Raw genomic sequence first — 17,776 nt, forward strand, 5'->3', positions numbered from 1 at the left:
AAAGGATGCACAAGATGATGAGTCTACATCTAATTTGTCTATTTTAGATAAGGACAGGACTGATTTCTTATGTGGGTTCCAAGATTGTTTTTCCGAGTCATTGCCAGGAGAACTTCCTCTTGAGAGGCCAGAAGATCATGCCATTGATCTAATTCGTGGTAGTACTCCACCGAATAGACCGCCGTACTGTGTTTGTCACATGCACTCTGCACTCAGTGCATGGTGACAAGATGTCTCATCATCAGAAGTGCAACAGTTGTACAGTTTTAGAACCCAATAGGATGATAATTGTCGTACGCCGTGACCCCATTGTACATCCTCAGTCCAGGATAAGTCAGGCACGAGCTACGTAGGTCATTCCTCAGCCTTAGTGGGTCAGTCAGTCAGTTAAGTCCCTTAACCCACTTGGAGAGAATCATTCATGCATATAGAGTCAGTAGAAGCCTTAGGGTTTGCATCAGAAAGCACTCTGCATCTTGCATAATATGCATTCATATGCTTGTGCATCATTTAGAACATCCCAGAAGCCTTAGGGAATTTAGTGGGATTTATCTGGTATTTTTCCCATATTTATTAGTATTTATTTAGTATTATTTGCATTATTGGGCATTTATAAATATAAACTTTATTAAATGACCAACCTCCAGTTAGTATAAATAGGCTTGCATAGAGCTTATTTTCTCATTCAGTCTTCATTGTGCTAAGAGCTCTTCTCCTCAGCCCTAGGAGTATCCTTGCCTTCAGCCCTAGACTAATCCAGCCCTTGGAGCTAATAAGCTTGCTTCTCCAGCCTTGAGAACCCTTGCTTCAGTCAGCCCTAGGCGCCTGCTATCAGCCTCCAATCAGCCTGTTTTCAGCATCAAAGCAGCCTTGATTCAGTCCACCATAGTCCCTAATTCAGCCTACAGTCCCACCTTAGATCAACGCCAAAAATCAGCAGCAGTCCATCAGCGTTTCTGTCCAGCAGCCTGCGGTTTCCAGCAGCATTAGATCCTTTGCGTTTTTCTGTCCAGCAGCACCAGTACTTCATGCGTTTCAGTCCATCAGTTCCCTACAGGTCTGCGTTTCTGTCCACAGCAGTTTCCAGCCCTGAATCAACAGTCTACAGCAGTTTCCAGCCCTGAATCAACAGTTTGCATCAGTATCCAGCCTTCTGTGCATCATCCATACATGCAGCAGTCATCTGGTGAAGGTAACACAGTATTCATAAGTGTTTTCAGCATTCTAACATAGTGTAGAACAGTCCACCTTCTTCTTCTCTCAGCCTCAGGTGTGCAGCCCTTCCTCATGCCCTTGGGAAGAGTGCATAGGCTCGAGATCAGGTCATCGAGGTGTTTCTACAGCAGTGTACAGATCAGCCACTCTCCGATCTTCCGAGATCTTGCGTTTGGCTTATCTACAGTCCACAGTCATTCTCTCTAAAGAAATAAAGCAAATACTATCTCATTATCGGGATAGGGGACCCTTCAGTGGGTAATTTGGGACCCAATCTGGTGTACAGTTCTCATCTATCTCTGTCTCATCTCTTTAAAGTTTGAAGTATTGAAATGGATTGCTAAACTCACGAAACTCAGGATACAGAAGACGGTGTGAGCATTTGTGTGACAGGATCTTCCAATACAAAGACTTCCGTTGCATATCACAGTGTTAGTGCAGCCCAACAGGAAGAGATTATGAATCAGGTGCAGGAGCTTTTGAATAAAGGGTTGATACAGCCTAGCTCATCACCCTTTTGCTCACCTGTACTCTTAGTGCAAAAGAAGGATGGTTCTTGGCGCATGTGTATTGATTACAGGGGTTGAACAAGAATACCATAAAAAATCGATTTCCCATACCGAGGATCGATAACATTTTGGACCGCTTACAGGGCTCCACAGTCTTTAGTCGCATTGACTTGAAAAGCGGGTATCATCAGATACGAATTAGACCTGAGGATGTGCATGAGACAGCATTTCGAACCACGTTTGGGTTGTATGAGTTCTTAGTTATGCCCTTTGGTTTGACAAATGCACCTGCCACATTTAACAGAATGATGGACAGGATTTTCAGGCCTCATAGAGCATTTGTGGGCACATTCTTTGATGATATGATTGTGCATTCACAAACTGAGGAAGAGCATAGAAGGCATTTGGCCATTGTATTTGCAGAACTCAGGAACCATAGGCTGGTTGTTAATGGCAAGAAGAGTGAATTCTTTTTGCAAGAGATACATTTCTTGGGGCATATTGTGTCTAAGCATGGAGTTCGTATGGATCCAACAAAGGTGGAAGCAATTCTTAATTGGCCAGATTTGAGGACCGTGCATGATGTACGTAGCTTTCTAGGATTGTGTTTCTATTACAGGCGGTACATACGGTACTTTGTTGAAATTGCTTCGTCTCTTCATGCCTTGACAAAGAAAGCAACTCCGTTTAGATGGGCTGATCGAGAAATTACAGCATTCAAAAAGCTCAAAGAAAAGCTTACTTCGGATCCAGTATTGGTGTTACCGGACCTTCGAAAGGCTTTTGTTGTCCAGTGTGATGCATGTGGAAGTAGCATTGGTGCAGTTCTCATGCAAGAGGGACATATGATAGCCTATGAGAGTAGAATATTGCAAGATGCCGAGAAGCATTTACAGGTTTATGAGAAAGAGATGTTGGCTGTAATTCACGCTCTTTCTACTTGGAAACACTACTTGCTTGGGGCTGATTTCACTGTGCAGACAGATCATCAGACCTTGCGTTATTTCCTCACGCAAACTAAGCTTTCAGAGAAGCATATGCGTCGGGCAAACTTTTTGTCTATGTTTCACTTTCAGATTGTGCATGTGGAAGGCAAAAAGAACGTAGTGGCAGATGCTTGTCACGCAAGCCACAGGTCTCCGCAGTTTCACTTGCTTATTATCATGAGCTTGATGAAATGAAAGAGTAGTATGCCCATGATGAGGACTTTGAAAGGTTGTATGATCATATGTTTGAGAGTCAGCGGCATGAGCATTATACTCTCAGAGATGGATTTTTATTGATGCATGGCAGACTGTGTTACCAGGCCATTGCGACTCAAGGTTATGATTGAAAGTCATGCTCCACCATATGCAGGTCATAGAGGTATTGACGCCACGGTAAAAGCAGTGGAGACTTTCTTTTATTGGCCAACCTTGAGAAGAGATGTTGATGCCTTTGTGAGGCAATGCATTGTATGTCAGAAGGTAAAGCTTGACCGTCAAAAGACACCCGGGTTACTACAGCCTTTACCTATTCCAGATAGACCTTGGGAGAGCATTGCCATGGATTTTATATTTGATCTTCCACGGACACAAACGGGCAATGATGGCATTTGGACTATCATATGCAGGTTCAGTAAGCAGGTCCATTTCATTCCCGTGCGTAAGACGATCAAAGTGGATCATATGGTGAAGTTGTTCATTGCGAACATCTTCAAGTATCTTGGCTTGCCTACGTCTATCATTAGTGACCGTGATCCACGGATGATGAGTTTGTTCTGGAGAGGGTTGTTTGACAACATGGGTTCAACTCTCAAGTTTTCATCGTCATTTCATCCACAAACAGATGGTCAGTCAGAAGAGGCTAACTCTACAATGTTGGATCTTCTTAAGTGTTATGTGTTAGAGCACAAGCAACAATGGGAAAAGTATCTTCCTTTGGTGGAGTTTGCATATAACAACATTGTTCATACCTCGATAGGCAAGGCGCCTTTTGAGATTGTGGAAGGAGGGAAGAAGGTACCACCCATTTTGCATACAAAGTATAAGATCTTTGAGGCTGATCAGTATGTGGAGAGTATGGATGAAGCTTATCGGAGAGTTAAGTTGGCACTCCAGAAAACTCAGCAGAAGCGAAAGAAAGCCGCCGACCGTCATAGACGTGCTTTAGAATTTGCATTGGGTGATTGGGTTCTTTTGCGCTTTGAAAAGGCTAGACTCAAGAAGATGAAGGGTAAAGAGCGCTTATTCCCTAAATTGAGCATGCGTTATTATGGGCCTTTTCAGGTATTGGAAAAGATTGGTGAGGTAGCCTATCGTTTGAAGCTACCAGATCACTGGAGGATTCACAATGCTTTTCACGTGAGTCTCCTTAGACCTTTCCGTGGGGATGTGCCTGAGGATGTATCAGATGAGGCTCAGCCGGAAGTTGAGGAACTTGATGAGGTTCTAATTCCAGAGCAGATACTGGCACATAAGGAAAGAAAGGTACGAGGTAAAGTTTCCCGTCGCTATCTTGTGAAGTTCAAGAACTATTCACCGATGGATGCAAAGTGGATGGAGGAAGGTGACTTAACAGATTCACCTCAGGTTTTGCAGCTTTATCTTGATGCCTTTGAGTTAGAGCCGACTCTTGTTGTGGCTCATTCAGGTTCAGCAGAGCATGGGTCTGGAGCGGTACCTGATGCTCAAGAGGGGGGTAGCACCTCCACTCCCTTGATACAGACAGGCTCAGATGACATCTAGAGGTCGCTTGGTGTAGTTTTTATCTCACGCGAAGGTACTGATGGCTGACAGTACATCTGTTTATGGGACCTCTATGATATATGTGTACTAGTCACATGGGATATTGTGGTTGTGTATGGTTCACAGTGGTATACAACTTGGACTACTACTACGCCATTGGTTTGCAGTGAATGTTGATACATGTGCATGGCTTAGAGAGATTGGGACGCTGATCTTGCCATATTGTATATTTCACTTTGGATATTTTGATGTATCACTAGAATGCAATCGAGGACGCTTGCCATTTTTCAAGAGGGGGGTATGTCATGGCCTTGTGAAAATGGAACAGCACAAGTGTGGGCATGGTGGTTGCTGAGTCAAAATATTAAATGATTCACATTTGGGGTGCCCGGACACAGATAATGATGTGTGGACATCTCCAGGTGTGAAGGGGGGAACTAGAACATTAATATTTTAATGTTTTATGTATGGTTGTCCCTAGGCCTTAGTGGCCCCTAGGAAACTTTAATAATTATTAAAGTTGGGGCCCTAGGACAAGTTTGGAGAGGGGGCAACTCCACTTTTGGAGTGCATGCCTCTCTCTCTTCACTCTCTCTCTTGCTTTTGGGAGACATGCGTGTAGGCTCAAGCGTGGAGAGGAGAAGGAAGCTAGTCGGCTGCTGGCAGAGAATTTTGGCTGTTGAAAATTGTGTGAGAAAACAGGCCGTACACATCTGTACGACTGCAGGTATAACTGTACGACTGCAGGTACAGGCGACGCTGACAGGAATCTGTACTGTGGGTGTTGGCGGCGGCTGTTGCATGCGGCTGCAGTTGCTGGTATAGGCCGTACAGTACTATACGACTGCATGTATAGTGTACGGACGGGTCTGGAGCAGGCGGCGCTGGACAGTACGAGTGCAGGTTGTGTTGCAGGCGCAGACCAGTCCAGCAGGTACAAACGCATGTGCAGCTGGAACTGTTGCAGTTCTGTCCAGACTGGTATAGACAGAGCCGTACAGCTGCAGGGGGCGCTTTTCTTGATACAGGCGGCGTTTTCTAGGTACAGTCGGTGCAGCATCAGAGAGCTGCAGGTACAGCACTGAGGTGGATGCAGGGAGGAAGGTACAGACAGGTACACTCACACGTGTGAAGCAGGGTTGTTGAAACAAGTGTCTGCAAGTACAGACTGGTACGGTCATTTCCGCCGGTGCAGATCCACGAGCTGATTTTGGTAAGCTCTGAATTTGTTCATCTACTTTTCTTTCCATTAGCTTATACTGCAGAATTGTACTATCTGGCCCCTTGTGAGAGGAGGGGTATGGCAGATTGAAAAGGGTGGAAACAGAGATTGGGACAGTGAATGTATGTTTGTGCTGAGTTGTGCATGAGATATGCCAGATGTATGCTCAAGGCTGTCCTGCTGAATAGTCTTGGCTGATCAGAGGGAAGCATAGAGTGTTGCTTTGAGACACAGATCTGTGTGTGTGAATCCTCTGTGCTAAGAGGTATTGTGGGCTGCCAGATTGGCCATACAGGTGTATTCTCTTGGCTGGTTTTGTTGTACTCAGCCTTTCATATTTTTGAAATTGAATAAAGAAATACCGCAAGGGGCGCCAAGCTTTGGGGCCAACAGGTGTCGTTCTATTTTCAGATTTGGGGCACTCTAGCTCCAATCATATTTGTTTTCATATCTGGACTACAAGTGGAAGGGTGACTGCTAGTCTACCGCACTTTGGTTTCTATGTTCTTTCTCATAGTAGGCCAATAGAAGTAGCTCTCCAAAGCTTGAAGTGTAGTCAAGGTGTCTCTATATCCCATGTAGGAAGGTGCATGGCACTCTTCTATTACCTTGGTCTCAATTCCTTGTGTCACACATAACCTGGGTTTGCATCATAAGAAAACCCTACTTGATGACATAAAAAGTCACAAAATCTCTAATCTGCAATCTATTCCAAACATCTTTGAAATCCTCTTGGGTACTATAGGGATCCTTCATCAAAGTGAAATCCATATGGTAACCCATAGAAACCGCAAGGCTCAAGGGTCTCTGAGATAATGCATTTGCATTCTTGATGTCTTTGACATTCATAGGCCACAACATGACTTGCTTGGTTCAAGAATGCTCCAATGCAATCTCATCATGTTCAACCACAAAAAAAGATCTAGAATAACCAACACCGGTCCTTTGTTAGCATAAAGTCTTAATGTTTCAAAAGGGTTCTGTTTCAGCTTTGGTCCACAAAGATTCCACCGCTTTATTTGTCGAAACATGCAATGGGCTAAGCACCACTGCAAACCATTTGTTGAACTTCGTGGCCTTAGCTCTAGATCCTTCTGCAATGGTGACTCCTTTGGCCCGAAGATAGGCTTTTAGTAGCTTCAACTCCTTTGGCTTCGGTGGGTTGATCCTTGATGAAATCTTCAAACATTTGAGCCCTTCTTTGGTCCTTTTCCTTCCTGGCTCTCCAAGCTAGGAATTCTTCATCTTGGAGAAACTATCTGGACTGTTCAAAGTCATGGTACTCTTCTGATGCCATGGCTTGGTTCTCTTCTTGAAGTCCTATATTGTCCTCATAGTTGTTCCCTTTATTAAGCCTTGGTCTCCCTTTGCTCTCGACATGGCTCTGTCACCCCAAGAAAGTTTCTTCAAGAGAAATCCTGTTCTGATACCACTGTAAGGCCTGCGGGGCGTGCAGTGACAAACTCAACCACGTGTCCAAGAGATAAAGATATATAGAGAGAGAGAGGGGAGAGAGAGAAGGGAATAGGGATCTTGCACAGTACACCACACTGAGCGGGGAACAGGTCCCACCCCCTTTCATGAATTCATTCAGGAACAATCCATGGGCACGCTGGCTAGGATCAATACAATTAATGAATACAAAAGCAAACAAATATGCCGATGTAGAATCCCTAAGTCGAAGTCGGTGTCGAGGCATGAGATCTCTGATGCCAAGCACACCACGAGGATGACCCACAAGAATCTCTCACCGGGCTAGTACCAGATTCAATATCTAGATCCAGATCCAAATCCACGTCCAAGTCCGGGTCCGGGTCCGGGTCCGAGGCCCCCGGCCCCCGGTCCCGGTCCCGGCCCCCGGCCCCGGTCCCGCCGGTCCTGGCCCTGGCCCCGGCCCCGACCCCCCCGACCCCGACCCCGGTCCCGGCCCCCGGTCCCGGTCCTAGTCCTAGTCCTAGTCCTAGTCCTAGTTCCAGATCCAAGTTCCAAGTTCAAGTTCAAGTATCACTTGCTCATGCCATGAATAATCTCCACAACTCCTATTGCCTTGTCGATGAAGGAAACCATGGAAAAGCTCTTTTTGGTAAGAAAACTGATATAAAATCTGTTTCAGGCGATAAAAACCTCCAAAAAGCAAATTTTAGGGTTCTTTGGAGCAGTGTTAGGGTTTTTGAATTTTTTTGTCCGTAGAGTTCCATACGGATTGGTATAGTTGTACGAACATGTGATGACATGGCACTACAGTTGATCGAGGCGCTCTGAAATCAAGAGGCAACGATGAAAAACTCCATGGTTTGGTTCATGATCAAGTAGATGATGATGGAGAAGATGATCTCCATGCTTCAACCAACTTGATGCTCAAAAGAGAGGCTCATGCTTCTTTTATACTCGGGGAAGCCTTGCTTTTTGCCAAAAAGTGATGCTTTTGCCTTTTACTTTGCTTTTGGTCTTTTTAATAGTAAAATATTACTCAACTTTAGTCAAAAGTTCTTGTTTTGCTTTTCGAGCTTCAAGGCCTTGCTTTTTGAAAAAGTGGCTTTTAGCTTTTTGGTCCAGCTTAGTCTCCTCTTTCCAATGGTGCCCTTGGCTGGCAGTCAACCCTGTTTGACTTTTTTGCTTTTTCTTGATTTTTGACAAAGAATGGTGCTTTTTCGTAATCAAACCTTATGGACCCTATCCCCATGTCTTCTTTCACCTGTCTGGTGTTCGTGCATGGGTTTCATCATGAAGAATAGAGCTAGGAGGGCCAAATAGTTACAGGTTGGCCACTTTATTAAGTTGTCCTTTATTAATGCTAGTTGCGATGCTTCATGTAGATCGTGGTGCTTATGGCTACCCTATATAAAGGCCCCTCTCCCCTCTTGTTGTTTCTATCCATTGTCCTGTGCATATTGCTAATGCCTATCTTCTGGCAAGTATTGCCCATTGTAAACCTCTTGCTAATATCAAGGTGATATTGTTTGCAATCTCTCTCTCTCTCTCTCTCTCTCTCTCTCTCTCTCTCTCTCTCTCGCTTCTTGTTCATGCTTCCACGGTCCACCTGTGCACTCAACACATACACATGTCATGAACACATCTTCAGATACACATGTACTTGTTTCCTTGGAAATTTAAATTGATGTTTTGATGAGATTCTTCTCATATATGTGAGCATGTAGTGCATACCTAACTACAAACTTGTTTTCTGAACGCATCTGTAGATAGATACATACTTGCATCAGAGATAGTTAATGTATTCATGTACATACTCGCACACATCTTTTGATACATATATACTTGTCTTTATGTGTTTTTTGGAAATTCTGAATTGATTCTGTTGAGGTGATGTTCCCATACCCTAACATCCTTTTCATGAATGTCTTATTTATTTAAATATGCACACATATACATGAAATTGGATGTATACTCTAATGACAGATCTTTTTAGATGTAGGTGCGCACACATGCATTTGACATGCATATATTGATATGGTATCATTATGGTGGTTACAGGCAGTGCGGGAGATGTCTTGGAAGATGATCCGGTTGGAAGACTGAAAGTTTTTGTTTATGAACTTCCCAGCAGATACAACAAGAAAGTACTGGATAAAGATCGGAGATGCTTAACCCATATGTTTGCCACTGAAATTTTTGTTCATCAGTTCTTGTTGATGAGTCCGGTTCGCACGCTCAATCCAGATGAAGCAGACTGGTTCTACACACCCGTATACACCACATGTGATCTCACACCTAATGGCTTGCCGTTACCTTTCAAGTCTCCTCGTATGATGCGCAGCGCCATCCAATATGTCTCAACACGGTGGCCGTATTGGAATCTTACAGAGGGTGCAGACCATTTCTTTGTGGTACCACATGATTTTGGTGCTTGCTTTCATTATCAGGTAATGCTACCTTGACGGCTTGGGGTACTGAACGTGGTTGTTTGCCTTGAAAGAATGCTGATTCATGTAGTAATGTTATGTTTGTTACATGAATGCAGGAGGAGAATGCGATTGCAAGAGGGATTTTGCCCTTGCTACGGCGGGCTACACTTGTGCAGACGTTTGGGCAGAGGTATCATGTCTGCTTGAAAGAGGGATCCATTATAGTCCCTCCCTATGCACCACCACAGAAGATGGAGATGCATTTGATTCCACCGAGTACACCCCGGTCTATATTCGTGTACTTCCGAGGGCTTTTTTATGACAAAGGAAATGACCCAGAAGGTGGCTACTATGCACGGTAAAGCAATCATAGATTTCTTTAAAGTCTGCACCCATGTTGTGCATGTAATTTATCTGTTGCATATTTTGGTGATAATTCTCTCGCGCCCCTCCATCCGGGATTACAGTTGCCTGGTGTCCTTACTTCGTATGGTTATATGCTAACTCTGACAATATTATGAACTTTGTATTGCAGTGGGGCACGAGCAGCCGTTTGGGAGAATTTTAAAGACAATCCTTACTTTGATATATCCACAGACCATCCAACCACATACTATGAAGACATGCAAAGAGCTATTTTCTGCCTTTGCCCTTTAGGATGGGCCCCTTGGAGTCCCCGCCTTGTTGAAGGAGTCATTTTCGGCTGTATACCTGTGATCATTGCAGATGACATCGTGTTGCCGTTTGCAGATGCAATCCCCTGGGAGGATATCGGGGTGTTTGTGGAGGAGAAGGATGTCCCAAACTTGGATGCAATCCTCACGTCAATACGTCCAGAAGTCATCTTAAGGAAGCAAAGGCTTTTAGCAAACCCTGCAATGAAGCAGGCCATGCTTTTTCCCCAGCCTGCGCAGCCGGGGGACGCATTTCACCAGATCTTGAATGGGTTAGCTCGAAAACTGCCGCATGAAAGAAGCGTGTATTTAGAGCCAGGGCAAACGGTTCTGAATTGGACGGAAGGTCCTCCAGGGGACCTGAAGCCTTGGTAGCAGCTGCCCACCCAACGTCAGAAGTGAGGTATGAACTCTTTAAACTGGATGGTATCTAGACTTTTTCAATTCTTGTGGGTCATGACACAAGAATTATCTACATACTTGCCCAGATTTTCAACAGTCGGCTGCTGCTGGGGACTTGTTGGAGTGGGTTTATTAGTGACTATTGAATGGTTCTTAATGAGTGCTCCCTTGAGAAACATTATGTGAAGCTTTTAAACCATCTGCATCTCATAGGCCGGGTATAGAACAGCCTGCTTGCTCCAACAGGCCAGTCAATGAGAGAACATTGTGGTTCTTGGATGCAAATGGCAGGGAAACAGCTCCACAAAACAGGTATGTGCCTGTGCTGACTCAGCTAACAAAACACACCTGTCTTTTTGAAAATCATGGATGGTCAACCCAGCCCCGATGTGTGATGGGTGGGTTGATGAGCTTCCCACCAGCTCACCATGCAATTGCAGAGGGACGAATTCTGATGATGTTGCAAAGTAGCTCGTGTTACTGCATGTGAGCTTGTGTGTAGCCACTTGCATGATTTCCCAGGCATGCAAGCTGGACATGTGGGTTCTGTAATGGGCTAGTCTAATAATGCACTGGGTGATGGATTGACATAACCAGATTATTGATCTTTGCCAGAAGTGTAGTCGCAGATAATGTCTCACTTACGATAGTTGTGTAGCATATAAAGATTTCTTTGTCATGCCATGTAATATAGGTGTAAGTGATCAATATGATGTGGGCCAATAGTTTTGTAGAATGTTAACCATAGTATACAGTTCTGGATCTCATCAATGTAAATGCAGATCAAAATCGAAACTTTTTTTTGGTGAAGTAGGATTGTATTGCCATTGACAACTTGTTTTTTGACAAAAGATTTGTTAAGGCTTTTAACGGAGGTGACTTTAAAGGGTAGTCTTGCTTTTAGTTCAGCCCTGTGCACATCTATGAAATGTCCACTCTTGGGGTTTGGGGTCGTATGCTAAATTAGGGAATGGCACTTTAGATGCCATTTCATTTTGGAAACGGGAAGCTGAGTGTTGACCTGTTTTCAGAACAGCATGGCAGACCAATTGCTATTCCTTGACATCAGTCTTGGGGGGAGGCATATCTGAATGAGGTAAGCAAGACAATGGGCAATAGACATGTGAGCGTTCTGTGCAGATGTCATGTGCATCGTGCACTTGGATGCCACGTGGACATGCTCTACAGAGACAAGTGCAAGGACCCGAGGCTGGACTCTAAACATTTTGTGAGCAAGGATGAGTGGTCTGTACCCCAAGGGTGTTCAAGTCATGTCGTGCAACACTTCAAGCTAGCCCCGCACAGTATTTGGAGCAACCCATTGGCAAGATGTAATGGGTGCCTTGGCGCTTATTAGACATTTGTCGGGCACCGGACAACCTGGATAAAGTCAAGTTAGCATCGTCTAGGTGTGGGCTTTTTTGGGAGCCACTAATGCTGGCAAGAATGAAAATTGGAGCCAAGGCAGGGCTGTGGTGTGCAGCTAGTTTGGATGCCCATGGTGCTCAGCACATGGCCTAAGGGTGACTGCATGGAACCCATTATATGGGTTTATGGGTTGGTTGACCCCCATGGTCCTAGTCTGCCTGGTCCGCCCAGTAGACGGACCAGCCGACCAGCCCAAGGTATCCGTATATAAGGGGTGCTTAGCCATTAACTCCCCATCTTACGCATGAAAGCTAAATCGACCCTCAAGCAAGCAGATGCAAGTAGCAAGTAAAATGCCAGGGTATCTCAAAAGGTCCATTGAAAAATTCCATTTTTCAATGGAGTTTTATAGTGAGGTTGGCCATGAGGTATACATGTGATTAGCAAGAGGAGCTAGGGGAGTCACCATTTAGATGCATTCAAGATTGCTTAATAAAATATTGTACAACTTATGGATTAGATCCAAAGAGAGTGCAAGCACCATCTAGAACCATCATAATGTAACACTCAGCAAGACAAGTAAAGGGAACATTGTCTTTCAAAACTTCCATTATTTGGGTATACATGATTTCACTAACAAAAAACTGAAGGGGCAATAGTGTAGGTCATATTCTAATTATAACAAAAATGTTATTCTTATAATGTCATGCTAACCACATAACATGGAGGAGGTACCTGCCAACCAATATTTCTCTTCTTCCTGTTTGACTAATGCCATAAGTTATGTAAGAAAACATCTCATATGGCATAAAATGCACTATTGTTTGTACCTATGGGATCCACCGCCGCAATGTATCCTTTCCTTTTTTTTTAATGTCATTGATTGGATAAACAATCAGTGTGAGCTAGAGAACTTTTTGGCACATGATGCAATATGCAATTATGTTTTACATCTCTTAGCTCCAAGGATAGCTAGTAGCATCCATTGCTAGTACTACTGTCACCACATCCTTATTACCATGTTTATGATGTGGATTGATTCTTTTAATCAATTGTCCACATAAAAGACATGTAAGTGCCATGGTGGTAAGTTCATGATATTGATTGATCTTTTAATAATGTCTACATATAAAAGACATGTAAGTGCCATGGTGGTAAGACGTAATGTAAAGACATGTAAGTGCCATGGTGGTGAGACGTAATGCCTCTAAAACTTACTTTGGGTTGGATGCAGGTGCATATGGTGATGATGTGGTATGAAGGTCTGTCGATGATGGCAATTGCATTATTTCACTAATTATCATCAATCATCTAAGGTTTGCTTTTTTATTGTAATTAATCTTGATTAGCATATGTAGCCTCCTTGTTTTTATTTTGCTATTTTTTCTCTCAAATATCTTGCAAAAAGTTGTGGCACAATACATCAAACAATCGACATCTCTCATAACATGGACCCTAATCTTCATTATTCTCATCATAATCTCCTACTCTATGTGAATCAAGCCACCAATCTTGTGTATTGAAGTCCCAAAACCTTGCAGTTATCCCTCATTATTGGTTTCAATCCCATAATGAAGGCAACAAAGAGCCCACAAACTAGGGCCATTTGGTCAATTGTGTGTGAGAGAGAGAGAGAGAGAGAGAGAGAGAGAGAGAGAGATAAAGATATATTAAGCGTCTACTAAAGACCCAGTGGGCCTATGAGACCAAAGTGGTACAATAATGTCCATGGCATATCTCATTATGGAATGCAAAATAAAACAGAATGAAAACATAAATATAGCTATCTCACTGGGGTGATACAAAATTGTCCATGGAAACTCGTCATGGAATACTAAATACTACCACCTATGATTCCGGTTGATATCCCCAAGCTTAAATTGTGGATCTAGATTTTGTATACATAAAGAGGTCTTTTGTAGCATGAAATAATCTTTGCAAACATCTTGTCTTTATAGTTTAAATGTATATGTGAGTCTAGGATCTCATTTGGAATTTTTGCTTTTAGTGCCAAAGAGTGATTTATGTTGTTTTGAACACTTTTGACAGTCAGAACGAGAAGGAAGTTTGTATAAGAGACTTGTAGATAATTTAGATTATTATTTTTTGCAAATCAATAGCAGAACCTAGCTTGATTTGCTTGTCTATGTGTCCAAATTTGCCTTCCAAATTAGTACAAGTCATTTAAAGTTTATTATTTGTATAATTTTTTGTGCCACAGTTTTTGCAAGTGCATTTTTGGACTAAAGACAAATGTATTTGGCACATAGACCTATATAACAAAAATGTGAAGAATTCAAAGGGCTACAAAACTTAACTTGAGGGAATTTTTCTAGTTTCTCACGATTTGGGGGATATAGGCTCCTAAACAAGAAAGAACATTTTTTCATTTCTTCACTCTTTGGGGGACACATGCTCTTGAACCAAGGCCGTTTTTCCAGTGTTTAAAGAAAAAGACACATGGAAATTTTACATGAGCTGTTGGACACTCTTGCATGGGCACTTGGCTATTATTGGCTATTCATACGCTTTTTGACTAGAAGATAAAAAAATTGGCATTTTTAGTAGAATTTAAGTTTTTTTCATGCAAGTTAGAATGTTAGTTTTTTTTTTCATGTATAGAGATTGGAGTTCTCTTGGGATTTTTGATTAGACTATGATTTGTAAACTTTTATGTTTTCATGTAATTTGGTCAAACCTCTGTGGAGGGGTGATTTATATGAGTGAGAGTGAGAGTGAGAGTGCAAGTGAGAGTTAGAAAGCTTAGGGGTGCTCGAGAGGTTTGACCCCCACCATCGGTGTGCGGAGGTTGTCATATTGGAGCAGTTGTGGCGTGGTGACAACCCCTTTAATGTCCATTGGTAGAGAGTGACTTCATCAATGGAAAAATTATATGTATATATATATATATATATATATATATATATATATATCTATGTATATATACCTAAAAGGGAGACAATTGCTACTAGATTCAAACCCTCCAAAACTTGAAAACTCAACTACTATAGAATGAATGCCATAGGCTCAAATTTCCTATATTTGAATACTAGGTTATTGTATACTCCCCTCACGTGTGCGATTTTGTATTGATCGGTAGTAGCGCAAGTCAACAACAGAGGTGCTCGACACATATCGTACCTCGAATCTTGTACGCGGTTCTGATGCAGTGCTTTTGAAGATGGGGTGGCCATGGCTCGTATCATGTCCAGGATGTTGAAAAGTATCTCGTACCACTAAAAGATGATGATGAGAATTGAGCTTGCTACACCAAACAGAGATAACAACTAGATGTTTTCAGCGGCCATGCATAAAAGATCCCTGTCTCCACCACGTAATGACTTCATGGGTGCTAGCAGCGGAAGTAGCACTTCTTGCGCGGGGTAGGGTTCCTCACTCGTCGGGGCCTCGCCCACGGATATCAGAACAAGAGACTAATCCCTCGGTTCTTCCAAAACCGAACCCGGAAAGACTTCCCTCGCCCGGAAAGCACGGGCAATTCCTCCAAGATAATTTTACTCTAACGTAGTCATAACTAAACTGATCTGACCGAACCCGTAAAAGTCTCATAGTCAGATCAAGGAAAAGATTGCACTTGGATCATAGAGACCAACGCTTTTTTCCTCATTGAGAGGCACAACCGTTGACCGAGGCTGGGTCAAGACCTGGGCCGACCTTGCTACGTGAGACGTCCTCCATTGACTCTCTGTCAGAGCTGTTGCAACTTAACAGATTAAGTCTCCACGACCTCATTCACAAGACGGTTAAAATGCTTCCCTAGCATTCTTAACATAAAACAGTCATTTTAAAACCAGGTCATAAATACAGTTTCTATAACGAACTCTGGTCTTTCTATATTGTTCCACATCAATTCTCATTTGTTTTATATGTATTCCATTTCTCATCACATCATTTTTCATTTTATCACATCTTTTCTCATTTATTCGCATCAGATCTCATCCACTCATGACACATCACATCTCTTTACATCACATCACATTCTTTCATACACATCTATATGCATTCTTTCACATACATCCACATCCATTCTTTCACATACTCATTCACATCCATTCTTCACATACACATTCGCATCCATTCTTTCACATAGATATCCACATCCATTCTTTCACATACATCCACATCCATTCTTTACATATACATTCACATCCATTCTTCACTTATACATTGCCATCCACTCATATCCCATATCATTCATTTACATCCTGATTTACATGATATCACATCCCATTCATTCATTCACATCTATCTGATTCACATCACATCTCAGCACATCTCATCACCTCTATTCACATCACATCCACCCATCCATTCATTCACACCTATCTGATTCTCATCACATCTATTCACCTCACATCTTATTACTTCTATTCACATCTATCCATTCATTCATTCATTCACATCTATCCATTCTTTTACATACATCCACTCACATCCCATATCATTCATTTACATTCTGATTCACATGACATCACATCCCATCCATTCATTCACATCTATATGATTCCACATCACATCTCATCACATCTATTCACCTCACATCTCATCACCTCTATTCACATCACATCCACCCATCCATTCATTCACACCTATCTAATTCTCTTTACATCTTATCATATCTATTCACCTCACATCTCATTATCTCTATTCACATCACATCCATCCATCCATCCATTCACATCTATCTGATTCTCATCACATCTATTCACCTCACATCTCATTACCTCTATTCACATCACATCCATCTATCCATTCATTCACACCTATCTGATTCTCATCACATCTCATTACATCTATTCACCTCATATCTCATTACCTCTATTCACATCTATCCATCCATTCATTCACATCTATCTGATTCTCATCACATCTTATCACATCTATTAACCTCACATCTCATTACCTCTATTCACATCACATTCATCCATCCATTCATTCACACCTATCTGATTCTTATCACATCTCATTACATCTATTCACCTTACATCTTATTACCTCTATTCATATCACATCCATCCATCCATTCATTCACATTTATCTGATTCTCATCACATTTATTCACTCACATCTCATTACCTCTATTCACATCATATCCATCCATCCATTCATTCATTCACATTTATCTGATTCTCATCACATCACATCTCATCACCTCTATTCTCATCACATCCATCCATCCATTCATTCACATCTATCTGATTCTCATCACATCTATTCACATCACATCTCATCACCTCTATCTGATTCTCATCACATCTATTCACATCACATCTCATCACCTCTATTCTGATCACATCTATTCATCCATTCATTCACATCTATCTGATTCACATCACATTTCATCACCTCACATCTCATAACCTTTATTCACATTACATCTACCCATCCATTCATTCACACCTATCTGATTCTCATCACATCTCATTACATCTATTTACCTCACATCTCATCACCTCTATTCACATCACATCACATCCACCCATCCATTCATTTACACCTATCTGATTCACATCACATCTATTCATAGAATTTAAATATAGAATTTAAGAGAATTTTAATTTTTGATATAAATATTCTTTACACATCTATTTATGCATAAAAATCAACTTGAGTGGGAATAACACTTTTATAAAAATCTTTTTATGCATCTATTTATGCATAAATTTAAATTTAAAAAAATAACACTTTTGAAATAAAAATAAATCCTTTATGCATCTTTCTATGCATGAAATCAATTTTAATGAAAATAACACTTTTGAAATAAAAATAAATCTTT

At 42.0% G+C, this 17,776-nt stretch overlaps 1 protein-coding gene across 4 annotated transcripts in view; it reads left to right on the top strand.

Moving 5' to 3' along the window:
• The window catches only part of LOC147639164 (putative beta-1,4-xylosyltransferase IRX10L), a 48,063-nt gene extending 34,470 nt beyond the window's left edge, over positions 1-13,593 (top strand). The window contains exons 2-6 of one of the 4 annotated variants that reach the window (XR_015264276.1): positions 9,165-9,553; positions 9,652-9,893; positions 10,071-10,612; positions 10,698-10,728; positions 10,946-11,082. Coding sequence is in view for 3 of the 4 variants with exons in the window: in XM_086787988.1 (XP_086644114.1) it covers positions 9,165-9,553; positions 9,652-9,893; positions 10,071-10,584 (1,145 nt within the window). In the remaining variant the exon portion in view is untranslated. Of the gene's footprint in view, positions 1-9,164; positions 9,554-9,651; positions 9,894-10,070; positions 11,226-13,213 lie in introns of those variants that run through there. The other 3 variants (XM_086787988.1, XM_086787986.1, XM_086787979.1) reach the window with 3 other exon arrangements.
• Positions 13,594-17,776: the final 4,183 nt, after the last annotated feature.

The sequence above is a fragment of the Cibotium barometz genome, chromosome 4, assembly GCF_041138505.1.
Source record: "Cibotium barometz isolate CiBa-2024 chromosome 4, ASM4113850v1, whole genome shotgun sequence".
NCBI lineage: Eukaryota > Viridiplantae > Streptophyta > Polypodiopsida > Cyatheales > Cibotiaceae > Cibotium > Cibotium barometz.